This window comes from Dendrobium catenatum, unplaced genomic scaffold (assembly GCF_001605985.2).
Source record: "Dendrobium catenatum unplaced genomic scaffold, ASM160598v2 fragScaff_scaffold_432, whole genome shotgun sequence".
NCBI classification, from domain to species: domain Eukaryota; kingdom Viridiplantae; phylum Streptophyta; class Magnoliopsida; order Asparagales; family Orchidaceae; genus Dendrobium; species Dendrobium catenatum.
Genome location: NW_021318894.1, coordinates 687,839 through 705,029, shown reverse-complemented (window position 1 = coordinate 705,029; position 17,191 = coordinate 687,839). Strand labels below are relative to the sequence as shown.

The following is a 17,191-nucleotide window of genomic DNA, read 5'->3' as shown; positions in this document are numbered from 1 at the left end:
GTGATGCTCTTTCCGAACACTAAATCCATGTGAATGCAAGTAATGACAATATTTTCATATGCTTCCTTTTCATAGTTGTAAACAACTTGTGAAAAAAAGATTCATACATCCAATTCAGTATTATAGCTACATATCGATACCGAACTTATACGGAGCAGGTTGAATGATCGATAATAGGAATTAATATGTTGTATTTGCTCGGTATAAATGTATAATGAGTTTATATCAAGCGATACATATATATATACCGAGCGACACATATATTTGCTCGGTACTACTTCAACCAATGTTTGATTTGCTCGGTACTTTTGTGCAATAGTTCATATCAAGCAATACTGACTAGTACCGATCAGTACCGAGTTATGTCAAACTGTACCGAGTGAATCTAATCTTTACTTATGATTCAGCTCGGTACAGGATTTTACATAATCGTCATATACGTTGATACCAAGTTATATCCGTAATGAAGCAACAAATTTTTTTTGAAAAATAATCAAACATTATAGATAAGGAATTACTTGTAATAAATCAGAAAATGCTTCATCAACATTAAACGTCCCTGGAGTTTCCTCGAAATCTTCGAAGTCTTCCAAAGAGAAAACTACATTTGTACCTTCCATCTTCTCGAACCATTCACGATTTCTTTTCCTGCGGTATATGAACCCTAAAGACTGTATTACATCTTAGGTTTAATACCCCAAAAGCTTATTATACTTATAAACAAGCCGCATATTTTTTTACTTTTCGCGCCAATTCATATACAATGCGACGGGCCGACCCGAAATATTTCAAAAAATGTGCAAAAGAAGATGGGTTGCCGTCGGGTCATTCTGGGTTATCGGACTGCTATGTGGCGCCTGTTTACTGCTCACCAAATGTAGAGCTACATCAGGTGACCGGACCGAATAAAAATTCCCTGTTTAGGACTAACCGAATGTAGAGCTGCATCGAGTGACCGGATCAAATAAAAATTCGTCTACCTAAGCGTCGTCCGTCGCTTCGTCCTCCCCACAGGTTGCAGCGTCATAGAACCTAATATAAACGATCCTGCCCCGAACCCAGAATCCGCATCAACTTCGCGCGCGACCGTCTCCATGCATACTAGTTCCAGCGCTCGTCCGCTCGATTCTTGCTGTCTTCCCCGTCTCTGCCTGTGAAGCTAGCTTTGACATCGTTCGGGAACCCCTAATCCCAATTCCGCTCATAATCCCATTCAGCGCTCTCTCTCAGCCTGACCCGCGTTACTTCTTTGCTGCACGCACTTCCGATCCTACTGCTGTAATCAACTTTGGTAGCTTGGATGTATGCCTTGATCTTGGCCCCTTCATCGCTACTTTCCACTTGCACGTCTTCACTGCTCCGCTCATAACATCTTACACTCACCGCTCTCACAAGGCCCCACTCTCAAGATCCCTGGCACACTTCCCCCTACATCCTTGCACAGCCCCTTTGCTTTGTTCGTCATGATACAATTTATGAGCTCTCAATCGGCTTCTCTTTATCTTGTCGCTATTTATCCTCAGAACAATGTCCAGTCAGTCATTGGTCCCTTGGGCTGGCAAAAACTACCACTACCACCTCTTATGGAATAGAAAGCATACAACGGAAAACGACTTTTCACTGTCCACAATTGACTCGATGAAGCCCCATTTTCTCCTTGTGGCATATGCTATAGATTTTCAAGGGCTGAAGAACTTCGCCGGTGGAGCACTTATGGAAGTATGGTATTCAATTGTTCACTTTGTAGGAATGAATTCCTTGAATTTTAGTTATTTTACATTTCCTGTTCGCTTGTGAATAGATAAGTTTTCCTTGAACAATTTCCAAGCTTTTTGAATTTACGATGACAAGAAAGCACTGTTATATACACTTTCTTTGATATTTAACTATATGAATGTCGGTGGTTTGATCAAAACCAAGCGTTGCTTAACGTAACTGCACCTTGGCTTGAAAGAATGGCTGCAGAAGCTCATTATGTTTAACAAAATAATAAAACGTTTATGGGGTCCTAGCTATCTTTTTTTCAATTTATCAGGCTATTATTATGTCAATTCAAGACAACCTCCGGCAGCTTTCTCTTATAAATTTTAGGTTTCGTTTGGGACGGTTTTCTTACTGCTTCTTAAAGCAGTTTTATAGTACAAAAATTTTAATTTTCGTATTAAAAATTGCTTTAAGAAGCAATAAAAAAGCCGTCCCAAACAAAACCTTACCATGTAATTACTTGTTTTTTCATATACATGACCATCATGGAAATCTACAGCGATACTTTTTAGCTAATATTTTTTTAGACTCATGGTTCTTTATTTCTATAGACATGTTTGTGAATTGACTTCCATTCACTGATTCACATGATCAGTTTGGAATACCTCAGCTGATTAGAAAATCTGGAATTCATCAACCCGATAAATTTGGAATCTTTGGACAAACCAAAATACCTGTTTAGGCTCATAAACAATGCCTGCATGCATACTTTTGAATATCAGTGCAGTAGGATTTCATTTTTGGGCATAGTAATGACACAATATGACAATAGTAGTAGCAACTCTTACAATGTTCATGTTTTTTACGTACTTCATTCTCCTGTCATGATTCCGAAATTCGGCTCAAAAAAAGAAATTCGGCTCCTGTCATGATTCCTGGATGCTACCTAAGTCATTTGAAAATATTTTGTTGACACTGTTGTATTATTAGAATCTCATGCTTCACTAAACCAAAAATTTATTTTAAAACAAATTAAAGGACTTAATCAATTACTTAACTAAACCAAAAACTTATTTTAAAATACAGTAAAGAACCTTACGAATTACTTTTTGTAGTGGTTTTAGCTCAATTTCAAGTGAAAGAGAAAACTTAGTTGTCCGTATGTTTTAAATTTATTTCATTAATCTACTCGTCCATTGGTTATGAACTCATCTTTATGAGAGTTTCCTAGTGCGGTGTTGATATTTTCTACAATTTTTTTATCTTCAGATAGTATAATGGGGTTAAATCAGGATTTATGCTTTAAGAGTTCTTCCAATTTCTGCTGTCATTCTTTTACAGGAGTCTTAGAAACTGCAGCTTGCAAGGATTTATCCCTGATTTGAGTGGAGCTCCTGAACTTTCCTATCTGTAAGTTTTGCGAAGTTTAATATCTACCTGGTAATTTTGTAGAAGGATGTATGCCATTCCCTTATTTTACCATTTTTCTACTTAAACCTGCTTATTATTACATTTCACTTATGATTTTTCAACCTGCCTGCTTTTCTAGTGATCTTAGCTGGAATAATTTGGCGGGATCAATTCCTTCCAAAAGGCTCTCAGAAAATGTTACTACCATGTATGCAAAATCTTTATCTGGTCAACTATGTAACAGAGGCTATTTGCCAATATAGATTTGAATATGAGTATTGTTAACTAAAGCAATTTTAAGGTTGGTTCGTAGACATTGATATGTGTATTTGCTTTCTTTCTGTAATTTTTAGTAAACTAGGAAGGAACAAACTTCAAGGGTCCATCCCTTCAAATTTATCTGGTCTACCACTTCTCCAGTTATTGTAAGTAATCCAAAATTTTGTCGGTCAATCTTTTTATCCAGTGATTCTGAACATGACAATGCTAGTGAACGTCATTTTAATTACCAATTATTCTTTGAAATATGATGCTCACGCTTGTAGGTAACCTAATTTACCTAATCCGAAGTAACATTGATATTATAACAATTAACAATGTTCTTTTTTCAGATCACTCAGCAACAATAGATTGAGTGGATCAGTTCCGTCTTCTATCTGGCAGAATATGACTTCTACTGGAAATAAAAGTCGCATTTTGTATGAAATCGGGCATGCATTTCTTTTTAGAGTTTTTTTTGTCTGAAAAAATGGTTAATGCTTTGTGCCTTTCTTGCAGTGACTTCCAGAATAACTTGCTGACAAGTATCACAAAATCTTCCGATTCCCCTACAAATTTTACCATCTTGTGTGTAAATTCTTCACCTAGCACTGTTTTTTTATTGTTTTGTCAGGTTTATTTCTACTGGTTCCTGAGGCATTTTTTTCCTAGTCGTATGTGTTCAAATAGATTGTATCAATTTCAAAAATGTCAATTGGGTGCATACTTATCCTAATATATTTGCTCTCATGCAAAATATAAAATGTATGGAATCTATAATTATATAAAATACGCTTGCTAGCATGTCTGAATTCAGAAACTTTTTTACTGGATTATATAATTTAAAATTTTATTGATAGTTGCGTGCATATGGGTACATGACCATTTGCAAATGTTGTATTTTGAGAGGGTGCATGAAGCTGGTTTTCGTATGCAAAATAGGTTAACTGAAGGGAATTATGAATTGAAGCCATTTGATCTTTCCAATTTGCTAGCACTTATAAGATAATTATGACTCACATTTTCAAACCATTTACTTGTTTATACTTTATTTTGACACTGCCTCATTTATGATTGTTGAACCCTGAAGACAGGTTACTTCCAACTTCCCTATAAACTATGTTCAAGAGAGATTAGTTGGCTGCTTGTTTTCCGTGGAATACATTTAGGAAAGTTGCTTCCTGCAGCATGTAAATTGATTTTTGTAAATATTAATTGGTTGCGTGCTGTCTATGGATTGCATTTAAAAAGGTTTTGTTGCTAGCTGATTTTCTGTCATACATTCCCAAAACATCGAATCCTACAAGAAAAAACATTGAGTAGATGTTTACTTGGTTTCCTGGAATAGTATGATCGTCCAACTGGAATCTCTTATATTTACTGCTATAATAATGCTTAATTTGTTCCTTGATCTTTCCTAATTTATTATTTCAATTACAACAGATGCCTTCCAAATATTGCTCTGTTCTTGTGTCTTCAAATAGAAAGGGCTGTTTTGGGATTTGACCTAATTTTGTATGCTTAAGTTTTTTTTTAATCTCTGTTTTTGCTGTAATTTCCTGGTTCTTGGTTTTTGCTTGGACTCTAGCGGCCACTAGAAACTTGGGAGAGACAGATCTTCCTCTCCAATAGAAGATCCATTGTATCTTGTTGTCTTTCTTCATCTATTATCAATTAAAGAAGATCGATTCTGGTTTTCCTTCTAAGTTCTTCTCAAGTTCTATTTTGCAAAGCGCTGAAATTAAATTAAAGGAGTCTCTTGTTTCCTACAAGCATATCTTAACACATGCCTCAACCTCAGTAAGCGAGGATGGAAAGAAGGATGGTTTATCTTCCTCCTTATCAAGCCAGATCATTTATCTATTCTCTTCCGTGGATCACTCACCACTCCTGATTACTTATTACAAACAAAATGTTGGATTTCTCTTCCAATGGTCAGGTTTAGTCCAACTTATTGTACGCGCGAGATGAAAAACTAGCTAATATATTGGTACCATAAGGAAATCTAATCCAACATATCCCCTCTCTATTCAACTTAGGATGCTAATAATGTGTTAATGATGTCCGGGCTCTTCAACTCCATGGAGGATGTTGACCTTTATATAAATGTCACTTATCACGAGCATCTGAACACCTTGATTGCTATCAAAATGGCTCAAAGCTTTATTCGATCATGAAGTAGATCATACATATGTGCTCAAGACACCGAATTTAGAAAAGTCATTAGCGCATGACTAAGTTGAAAATGATGATGAGCATAATTTTTGGCAAGCGTGTTGCTATACAAAATTGCCCTAATGACTTCTGATGTCACGACCCGGCCCGAATGCTCGATCTAATGAGGCGGGTACGAAAAGTCGGACGATATTACATTTCCATCAATAATAATAACTCATCACATAAACTTTTATATTAACTGAAGAGCCACTAATACACAAATCATAAATTACCTGTTGTCATTTGCACGTTGCCTTCTGTAGACAAATTCTTCCCTTTCGGCCATTTTTAATTCACTGAAAGCTTACTTGAAACATTAGGAGGATGGGTTGAGTTTATAGTGTAAACTTAGTGGGTAATTCTCATCTTCACTTACAATGCATAAAATTCACTAAGATACAATAAAATTTAATCTTTACAGTGGTGTACTTTTACTTTATTCATTTCCTTTCATTTTTTCCATTTAAATATATCTCATCATACATTTTCCATCATATACGATAAATCATATTCATTCATAAAATTTCTTTTAATCTATATTCCTTTTTCCTTTTTAATTCATACAGGAGCACCGTCTCAATGTACCCAAGGTACAACCATTTCCATTTACTTTTTTATTTTCATTGTCTTTTCCCTTTTAACGTGCATGGGTACGTTGTTTTCCCAGCCAGTACCATACGGGGGTGAACTCCTGTACTCTTTGTATGCATAATCTTTTTCCTTTTCCTTTGTTAATTCATTTTGTTATCTGCTTACATTCTTATAATTGTATACATGTATCATATAATATATATATATATCTATATCTATATCTATATCTATGATTTATCCATACTTTATATATGCTTTTCATTTTCAATTTTCAATTTCTTTCTATTTATTTTCTTTCACACATTTACACTTTCTTATTCTTAAAGCTTCAATCATTTTCAATCAACGCATTAGAAATTCTCCAAAAGAATCAAATAATTATATGAACTATTATTTCCAGATTTATAATGAAAATAAAATAATAAAATTTTACACATATAATTACCCACATTAATCCTTGGAGCAACCTCAACTTCGAGTTCCTACAACTTTCCCAAAATATAACTTCTATAAAAATGTGCTTTCATAATAAAATTGAAATAAATTTGTATAATAGGAGAGTCACTTACAAAGGAAAATGGAGATTTTCTCAAAATCCCTAAATCATTCTCTCCCAAAATTCCTTTCCCTTGCCTTCGATTCCTTCTTTTATCTCTAAATTAATATTTCTAGTGATTAGAGAAATAATTAGGAAATAATTTATACAAAAAAATTTGCAAACCAAACCTTTTCGCTCTTTTCATCGTCGTTCCTCTCGCTCGTTGAAACTTCTCCCAAATTTCTCTCTCCTTTAACTGTGGAAATGAAAAGGAGTTGATTACTCTCATCCTTTAACACGATCAATTGCTAAAATTGGAAAAAAAACTAATCTACCTCGCTCTCCCGCACGCAGCGACCTTCTGCTTCTCTCCCTGTTCGTGAACTCCTGTTTCGCGAATGTCTGTTCACGATTAATATGGAGGGGGTTCGGTCGGTTCGACCGAACTGGCCGAATGAATCGGCCATCACAATCTCCCTTCCTTTAAAAATTTCATCCTCGAAATTAAATCAAATAAAAGGAAGCATACCTTAGTTAAAGAGATGAGGATATTGACTTTTCATTTCTGTTTCTCTCTACCAAGTGGCATCTCGTTCTTATCCGTGCTTCCATAAAATCTTCACAAAAGGTATTGTCTTATTCCTCATTTGTTTCATATCATAATCCAATATTCGTTCAGGTTTTTCAGTTATTTCAAATCAGGCTGCAATTCAATTGATTTAGATTGTATTCTTTTGGAATCATCTGAGACATACTTCTAAAGTACTGATATATGAAATACATTATGAGCTCCTTGCATATGCACTGGTAGATCCAATCTGTATGCCATATTTTCAATCTTTTCAATGATTTCATAAGGACCTATGAATATTGGGCTCAATTTTTTCGTCTTTCCAAACCTTTGAACACTTTTCATTAGGCTGACTTTTAAGAAAACAAATTCTCCCACCTCAAATTCCACTGGTCGGTGCTTTGCATCATAATATTTTCATTGGCTGTCTTGATTTGTCTTTAGTCTATCTCTGATTAATCTGATTTTGCTAGTAGCCTCATCTACCAGTTCAATTCCAATTACATTTCTTTCACCAATTTCTACCCAATACAAGGGTGTTATGCATTTTCTTTGATAAAGAGCCTCGTAGGGTGCCATTCCAATGCTAGCTTGAAAACTATTATTGTAAGCAAATTCAATCAACGGTATGTGAGTCTCCCAATTTCCTCCAAAATTTAAAACACATAATCTCAATAAATACTCCAAAGTCTGAATTGTCATTTCTGATTGCCCATCTGTCTAAGAATGAAATGATGTACTGAAGGTCAATTGTGTGCCCATAGCTTCCTGAATTTTCTTCCACAATTTAGAAGTGAAACGGGCATCTCTATCTGAAACAATAGATTTTGGAATTCCATGCAATCTCACAATTTCATCAACATATAATTTTGCCAATTTCTTTACTGAATCTATCTACCTGATTGGTAAGAAATGAGTTAACTTAGTTAATCTGTCAATAACAACCCATATTGTATCTCGACTCTACCGTGACTTGGGTAATCTAATTACAAAATCCATTGCGATGTCTTCTTATTTCCACTCAGGTATAGGTAAAGGTTGTAGTTGACCACTTGGCTTTTGATGTTCTGCTTTAATCATCTGATAGGGAATACATTTTGCTTCAAATTTTGCAACATTTCTCTTTAGTCCTGGCCACCAAAATAACACTCTCAGTTCTTGATACATCATGGTATTGCTTGGATGAATTTCATAAGTTGAGAGATGAGCTTCTTTTAATATTTTTTCCTTAAATTTCCAATATTAGGAACACAGATTCTGCCCTTGTACTTTAATAATTCCTCTCCATCAACTTCAAAATTCTTTAATTATTCTGCTTGCACTTTCTTTATGATAACCTAAAATTTTTCATCTTGAGGCAATGCATTGAGCACTCTATCTTTCAAAGTAAATTAGATTACTAGCTGATTTAAGAACATATCTTTAATCTATTTCTGATTGATTACTGAAATATTTAACTTTTCCATATCCTTGATTATCTGCTCTTGCTGGGTGATTAGCCAATTTGCATTTCCAAGAGTTTTTCTGCTAAGTGCATCTATAACTATATTTTCCTTTTCAGGATGATATTGTATGTCCAAGTCATAATCCTTAATGAGCTCTAACCACCTTCTCTGTCTCAAATTAACTCATTTTGATTGAAAATGTATTTGAGACTTATGATTTGTAAACACTTCGCATCTGACCCCATATAGGTAATGTCTGCATATTTTGAGTGCAAAAACTACAGCTGTTAATTCTAAATCATGAGCGGGGTAATTCCTTTCATGAATTTTCAGTCGCCTTGAAGCATAGGCCACTACTCTACCATGTTGCATCAATACACATCCAAGTCCCCTTAAGGAAGCATCACAGACAATTTGGAACCCTTCAGAACCTGATGGGATTATTAAAATCAAAGCAGTCATTAAACAATTCTTTAATTTATGAAAAGCTTCATTACACTGCTCACTCCATTCAAATTTCACTGCCTTCTGAGTTAATCTAGACAACGACATTGCAATCTAAGAGAATCCCTCTACGAACCTCCTGCAATAATCTGCAAGACCCAGAAAATTACTCACCTCTGAGATTGTCGTTGGCCTTGGCCAATCTGATATGGCTTGAATTTTATTCTGATCAACTGAAATATCTTCACCACTAATCAAATGTCTAAGAAATATTATACTGCTCAACTAAAATTCACACTTTAAAATTTTTGCATACAACTTGTTCTCCTTTAATGTCTGCAACACTGCCCATAACTGACTGAAATGGTTTTCTTCATTTCTTGAATAAATCAGAATGTCATCGATAAACACAATCACAAAAATGTCCATAAATGACTTAAAAATTCTGTTCATTAAATCCATAAATATAGCTGGTGCATTAGTCACTCTAAATGACATTACTACAAACTCATAGTGGCTATATCTGATTATGAAAGCTGTCTTTGCTATATTTTCCTCCTTAATCTGCAACTGATGATATCCAGATCTCAAATCAATTTTAGAGAAAATTGTAGCTCCTTCCAGTTGGTCAAAAAGATCATCTATTCTAGGCAAATGATATTTATTCTTAACAGTAAGCTTATTCAGTTCTCTGTAATATATGCACATTTTGAAGCTTCCGTCTTTCTTCTTTACAAACCGTACTAGAGCTTCCCATGGTGAGGAACTTGGCCTGATAAACCTATTATCCAGCAATTCCTATAACTGACTTTTCAGCTTCTGTAACTCTTTGACTTCCATCCTGTAAGGTGCCCTGGCCACTGGTTCTGAACTCGATATTAATTCAATAGTGAAGTCTATCTCTCTTTCTGGTGGTAATCCTGGTAAATCATTCAAAAACACCTCTGGATACTCTCTTATTATAGGTATATTTTTCAACTCTTTAACTTCCTTATTTATATCATTTACTTGAGCAAGATAACACTAACATCTCTTGGATACAAATTTGTATGTTTTTATATAGGTGATTATCATTGAAGAAACTCCTCTCTCCATAGAATTTCAACTCTCTTTCTCCGGAAAAATTAAACTTTATAATTTTCTTGTTACAGTCAATAATCACAAAGTGCCTTGATAATCAATCCATTCCTAATATCATATCAAACTCTTGCAATGGTAAAACATTCATTATGACTTCAATCTTTCTTTCATTTATTCTGAAAGTCACTTTACATACACCTTTTACATTCATAATTGATCCATTTGGCATTAGAACTTCCAAAATTACACTTGTTTTATAAACATTCATCTCAACTGTTTTAACAAATTCTTCTGAAATATAGGAGTGTGAAGATCCTGTATCAAAAAGAATCCGTACAGACTTTCCTTACATCATGATCATACCTATAAAAGTTACATACATAAAGAAACAGAAACATAAACATACATCATTCCTTTAATAATGTTTTCATAATACATATTCTTTAAATTCTCATTTTTATCACCTATAATCACTTCAGGTGAATCCTTAGCATCTTTCTGAGTCAGTGCATATACTCTAAGCAGAGTATTCTGTCGGCTTTGACTTTATCCTTGAATAGAAGCAGTTGATTCTACTATTCTTGGTCTTCCAACATTCCTCTGAGATTCAGTATTTATCTTCGACTCTCCTGCTGGTCTTTGCCCCAGAGTAGGACAGTTCTTAGCTATATGACCCGGTTGATGACACCAGAAGAAAGTATTTGTACCAGATAAACATTCTCCTTTATGTTGTCTTCCACACTTGCTGCAACTGTTCACACTTGAACTGTCACTACTGCTACACTTTGTCTTTTTCCAATTAAAATTTTCACCTTGTGAAATAGACTTGCTATGTGAATCCTGAGGGGCTCCCATAACTTCACCACTTTTCATCTTCTGAAAATCACGTCTCATTTGAGTATTTTGCAGGTCCGCTTATATCATTCTAGCTCTTTCCACTAGTACAGAATAATCTTCAATCCCTAATGGAACAAGAGGCTGTCTAATTACATTCTTCAATCCAGCTAAAAATCGGTGGCATTTATCTTCCATAGTATGTACTAATTGAGGAGCATATCTGGCTAATGTAGTAAATTCAGCCTCATACTACATAAATGATCTATCTCCTTATATCAATCTCATAAACTTATCCTGCATCTGCCTCCTCATAGAAGGAGGTACGAACCAATCCTTGAACACCTGAGTAAAATCATTCCACTTAATTTGCATGTCAGGTATTCCTTCAAATTTATCTTGATACAACCCTCTCCACCACATTTTAGCTTCTCCTTCTAGTGCAAAGGTTGCCAAGGAAACTTTCCTCTCTTCTGGACAGTGAATTTCTTATAATATCTTTTCAATCCTCAGCAACCTATTTTCAGCCTTTATTGGTCCCTCTACTCCCTTGAATAATGGTGGTCTCATATCCTGAAACAATTTCAGATACTTATCCATAACCATTCCACCACCACTATTACTCCCCAATAATTGATTTCTTGAATCTTGAATCAGCTGAGTCATAGCTGTCATCATTTGAGCCAATGCATCAGGATTAACAAGAACATTAGGTGTTGTTCTTTCCACTTCTTCCTCTTCTTCATACTCATTTTGGTTCCTGTTGTCATAACATAATCATTTAATATTAAAATCATTAATAATCATCCTAATGACTCTTTCAGTATGATTCATATTTTAACCTTACTCTGATACCACTTTTGTCACGATCCGGCCCGAATGCTCGATCTAATGAGGCAGGTACGAAAAGTCGGACAATATTACATTTCCATCAATAATAATAACTCTTCACATAAACTTTTCTATTAACTGAAGAGCAATTAATACACAAATCATAAATTACATGTTGTCATTTGCATGTCGCCTTCTGTAGACAAATTATTCTTTTTCGGCCATTTTTAATTCATTGAAAGCTTACCTAAAACATGAGGATGGATTGAGTTTATAGTGTAAACTCAGTGGATAATTCTCATCATCACTTACAATGCATAAAATTCACTAAGATACAAAAAAAATTAATCTTTACTTTGGTGTACTTTTGCTTTATTCATTTCCTTTCATTTGTTCCATTTAAACATATCTCATCATACATTTCCCATCATATAAGATTCATCATATTCATTCAATTAAAATTTCTTTTAATCTATATTCCTTTTTGCTTTTTGATTCGTACAGGAGCACCGTCTAAATGTACCCAAGGTACAACCATTTCCATTTTCTTTTTCGTTTTCATTCTCTTTTCCCTTTTAACGTGCACGGGTACGTTGCTTCTCCCCCAGTACCATATGGGGGTGAACTCCTGTACACTTTGCATGCATAATCTTTTTTCTTTTCCTTTGATTTATTCATTTTGTTATCAGTTTACATTCTTATAATTGTATACATGTATCATATATATATATATATATATATATATGATTTATCCATACTTTATATATGTTTTTCATTTTTAATTTTCAATTTCTTTCTATTTATTTTCTTTCACGCATTTACACTTTCTTATTCTTAAATCTTCAATCATTTTCAATCAACGCATTTAAAATTCTCCAAAAGAATCAAGTAATTATATGAACTATTACTTCCAGATTTACAATGAAAATAAAATAATAAAATTTTACACATATAATTACCAACTTTAATCCTTCCAAAAATCTCGATCCTTGGAGCAACCTCAACTTCGAGTTCCTACAACTTTACCAAAATATAACTTCTATAAAAACGTGCTTTCATAATAAAATTGAAATAAATTTGTATAATATGAGAGTCACTTACAAAGAAAAATGGAGATTTTCTCAAAATCCCTAAATCCTTCTTTCCCAAAATTCCTTTCCCTTGTCTTCGATTCCTTCTTTTATATCTAAATTAATGTTTCTAATGGTTAGATAAATAATTAGGAAACAATTTATATAAAAAAATTTGCAAACCAAACATTTTCCCTCTTTTCCTCATCGTTCCTCTCGCTCGTTGAAACTTCTCCCAAATTTATCTCTCCTTTAACTATGGAAATGAGAAGGAGTTGATTACTGTCATCCTTTAACATGATCGATCCCTAAAATTGGAAAAAATAACGAACCTACCTCGCTCTCTCGCACGCAACCAACTGTCTGCTCCTCTCCCTATTCGCGAACTCCCTCTGTTTCGCGAACGTCTGTTCGCGATTAATAGGGAGGGGTTTCGGTCGATTCGACCGAACCGGCCAAATGAACCGGTCATCACAATTGATCACCAAATAGACTACGCAAATGTGACAGAGTATCGAATTTATCTAAGGGGGACCTCTCACAATCAAATCGAATGAAGGTCATCGAAATTGATAGACCACAGATGATAAATTATGCGACATTACCCAAACATCATCCATTCAAAAAACGGATTTTGTCGTAATGTCTGGAACTTCAAAAATACCATAAAACAATTGTAATATTGCCTGGGTCCTTATACGAGTGGAAATGCAAAAGTGGCATGAATTTGGAGTTGATGATGACACATAAATTGAAACGCATTATGCATAAAAAGATTTGGCGAGCGACGAATATGCATTAAGAGAATCGATACCTTATTAATTTCTGGAACTTCAAAAATACCATAAAATAATTGTAATATTGCCTGAGTCCTTATACGAGTGGAAATGCAAAAGTGGCATGAATTTTGAGTTGATGATGACACATAAATTGAAACGCATTATACATAAAAAGATTTGGCGAGTGACGAATATGCATTAAAAGAATCGATACCTTATTTTATAAACATATTTACAAATTCATGTATTAAGTAAATTTTATAAATATTAATTACTATTTTTAACTAATAATTATCCATTAAAATATCAGTTAATATGTACATACTATAATTAATATATTATTGATAATTAATAGTTAAATATTAATTAATATATTTAGTTTTTGGTAAGTTCTTTGAAATCAAATGACTGTGTCATAGCCCTTTGGTCGGGTTGGGTCGACTACATCTTCTGATTTGTCCATGAAAATGAACGTATCATACTTCGAGTGTTATCAACTAATAGTTCTGATACTCGAAGAGGAAAGTCATTTTTTGGACACGCCTTATTGAGATCTCGAAAATCAATACAAATATAAATTTGACCATTATTTTTCTTTACGGGGATAATATTACCTATCCAGTCAGCATATTTTTCACATAATTTTTGGATTTTTAAAACTTATTATTGAGTTCTCTTACTGATTTTGATGTTTTATTTTGAGCATTGTTAATTTAGTGCAACTCTTGTGATATCTTGTAATCCATTTTATGAGTTGTATTATGGGCTTTTGATTTTGATTATACATCATAGTCAATGATTGAGCTAATTCTTTAATTTTTTTCCAAAAAAAAAAGAAAAAAGAAAAATTAAAATCAATGTCCTTGAAATTTTAACAAATCACTTTATGAATAAGGTAGATCTATAGTTTATTGATTTGAATAAATAAAACTCAAGGTTAAGTTTTACATTGAATTGAAAGAAAGAAAAAGAGGAAAAACCCTAGCCCACAGTGTATCGCAAGTTGTCAACTTGCTGGTGCCCAAACTGACCTCGCGTAGCTCAATTGGCTTCACCTACTCTTCTCTCGCTTCTAGTACTTGCTTGCTCGGTCATGATTGCTCGCTCTGTCATGCAATTGCCTGCATGTTTGCTTTTTTGCTCGCCTCGCTCTCTCTCGCTCTCTCTCGCTCTCTCATACTCGCTCACTTCAGCTCTCACACTGTGGGCCCCACTTAAATGAGTTCTCAAACGGTGCTTAACACCAATAGATACCTTATAACTGGTTGTATACATGATTATATATAGTAGACCTTATAACTGGTTGTATACATGATTATATATAGTAGATGTAACTTATGATCCTATTTATTACACCTTAAAAATTAAATAAATCTTATAAAAAACAGTTATTTTATAATGAATAATTTCTTTTGAAAACTACTCATTTTAATAAATTGACTTATGTATCTTAATTGAATTTACAAATTTACTTTTTTCCTTTGATTTATTTAAATATAAATAAATAAGGATTTATTTATTTTTTACGGTGCTACCAATTGGTTTAGCTCTTGATCTTTTGTATATGCTGCTTTCTTTTGTCATTTTGTTCTGGGGTGTCATATCCTTTAATCATCCTTTTATATCAGTTATATATAAGGGTTTTTCCCAACCCGCTCCTACACACAGGAGGATTTCACAATTAAAAAAAAAAAGCCTCAATGGGTGAGAGTGACCTATCTTGAGCTGCAGTTCTTCTGTCGAAATATCCTCAAAGCTCACCGAGTTAGCACCATAAACCAAGGACCAAGAGGAAAGCTTAAACAATAGGCCCGCAAATTAAAGCACACTTGAATACATGTATCTAAACTAAGTTTATTTATTCTACTAATATGCATATGGAACTTAGCAAAGCTAATGGAAATAAAAAATAAGAAAAGGCCGAATCAAAACCAAATAAAGGTAAGTATGCAAACTGGAAATATGAATTAAATAAAATGAAGATATAAAAATACCCAAAATATTTTTTTATTCATTATTGTGGTCCGCATATTGCCTAATTAACCACATTTATTTTAAGAAACCTTTTTTTATTCCCAAATAATAATAATAATATTAATTATATAACTGAGAAATCGTGTACATTGTTAAAACTAAGGATACTTACATGAAAGATTTTGCAAGTATATATAAGCGATTGAGACGCTTGGCTCATTGGTTTTAAGTCATGGAAATCCTTTGGTTTTTATTTTGGTTTTTTATTGACTTAGTTTGGTCAGTGGACCATTGGGTGATCCATCCTACTAGGCCACATGCAGTTCTCATAGAATTTCAATACTGATCTTACTGGGTACTTGAGTCATCAAGTTGGCTAGGCCGGGGAAAGGCCAGGCCAGGTTTAAATGTGCCGGTAGATATATTGGTATGATATGCATGTAGTAATTATCTATTTCTATGAAATGCTTGCCTGCATGTGGAGAGAGGAGAGAGAGAAAAGATTATGAATGGATGAAGATTGAAAGTATCAACTTTGTGTGATCATTAGACTGACATTATTTTTGTGTATCAGATTTTGTGCTTAACTTGGACATCTACTCCTGTTTCCAGGTTATACGGGAACCCTTTATGTGCAAATCCAGTGCAAGCCAATTTGGTGAACTGCCAGCCTCAGGATATTAACCCAACATCAGGAAACACTACAAGCTCTAGAATAACCTGTCTATCTTGCACCACAGACTCGGATTATGAGTTCAATCCATTATCTCCAATACCATGCGTTTGTGCCATACCACTTAAAGTTGGGTTTCGGTTAAAAAGTCCAGGAATTTCAGATTTCCATCCCTATATTGAAGATTTTAGGATTGATTTGTCTTCGCTTTTGTATTTAAATCCTTATCAAGTATATTTTGGCTTATATAACTGGGAAGAGGGTCCTAGGCTGAATATGTATCTAAATCTATTCCCTGACAAAACTAGTCTGTTCAATGCAAGTGAAGTGATACGCATCAGAAGAATGCTGACTGGATGGGAGATTACACTTTCAGATGTTTTTGGGCCTTATGAGCTACTCAACTTCACACTGGGATCTTATGCCAATAGTATGTTCTGATTTCATTTTAACTTGATTTTGTTGAAATATTAAATTTAATTTTTTTTCACCTGCTATGTTACCATGTTTTATTGCCAATATATTTTCTTATGTTTTGGAAAACTGGATGCATCTTCTTTACGCCCTCCTGTTGGAGCCATGTAACATGTCTCTTAAATCATTTCTCCAATCCCAGAGGAAGGCTTGAGGCTGTCCAGAGCCTTAGAAATAAAGGACTAACAAGAATTGGTTGAATGTTTCATTTCAACATTATACAACCCTAGGAGAGTTTATACTAGGAAACATGCATTATTAGAAAATATTAATTATAGAATAATTACAATATTTACAA

The 17,191-nt window shown here is 34.0% G+C and overlaps 1 protein-coding gene across 5 annotated transcripts in view; it reads left to right on the top strand.

Moving 5' to 3' along the window:
• LOC110092638 (probable LRR receptor-like serine/threonine-protein kinase At1g06840) overlaps positions 1 to 17,191 on the top strand; it is a 93,202-nt gene that overhangs the window by 48,641 nt on the left and 27,370 nt on the right. For all 5 annotated transcript variants that reach the window (XM_028694268.1, XM_028694270.1, XM_020817279.2 and 2 more), the window contains 6 exons: positions 3,046 to 3,114; positions 3,254 to 3,322; positions 3,468 to 3,539; positions 3,726 to 3,812; positions 3,892 to 3,960; positions 16,359 to 16,849. In XM_028694268.1, the coding sequence (XP_028550101.1) occupies positions 3,046 to 3,114; positions 3,254 to 3,322; positions 3,468 to 3,539; positions 3,726 to 3,812; positions 3,892 to 3,960; positions 16,359 to 16,849 (857 nt within the window). The remainder of the gene's footprint in view (positions 1 to 3,045; positions 3,115 to 3,253; positions 3,323 to 3,467; positions 3,540 to 3,725; positions 3,813 to 3,891; positions 3,961 to 16,358; positions 16,850 to 17,191) is intronic.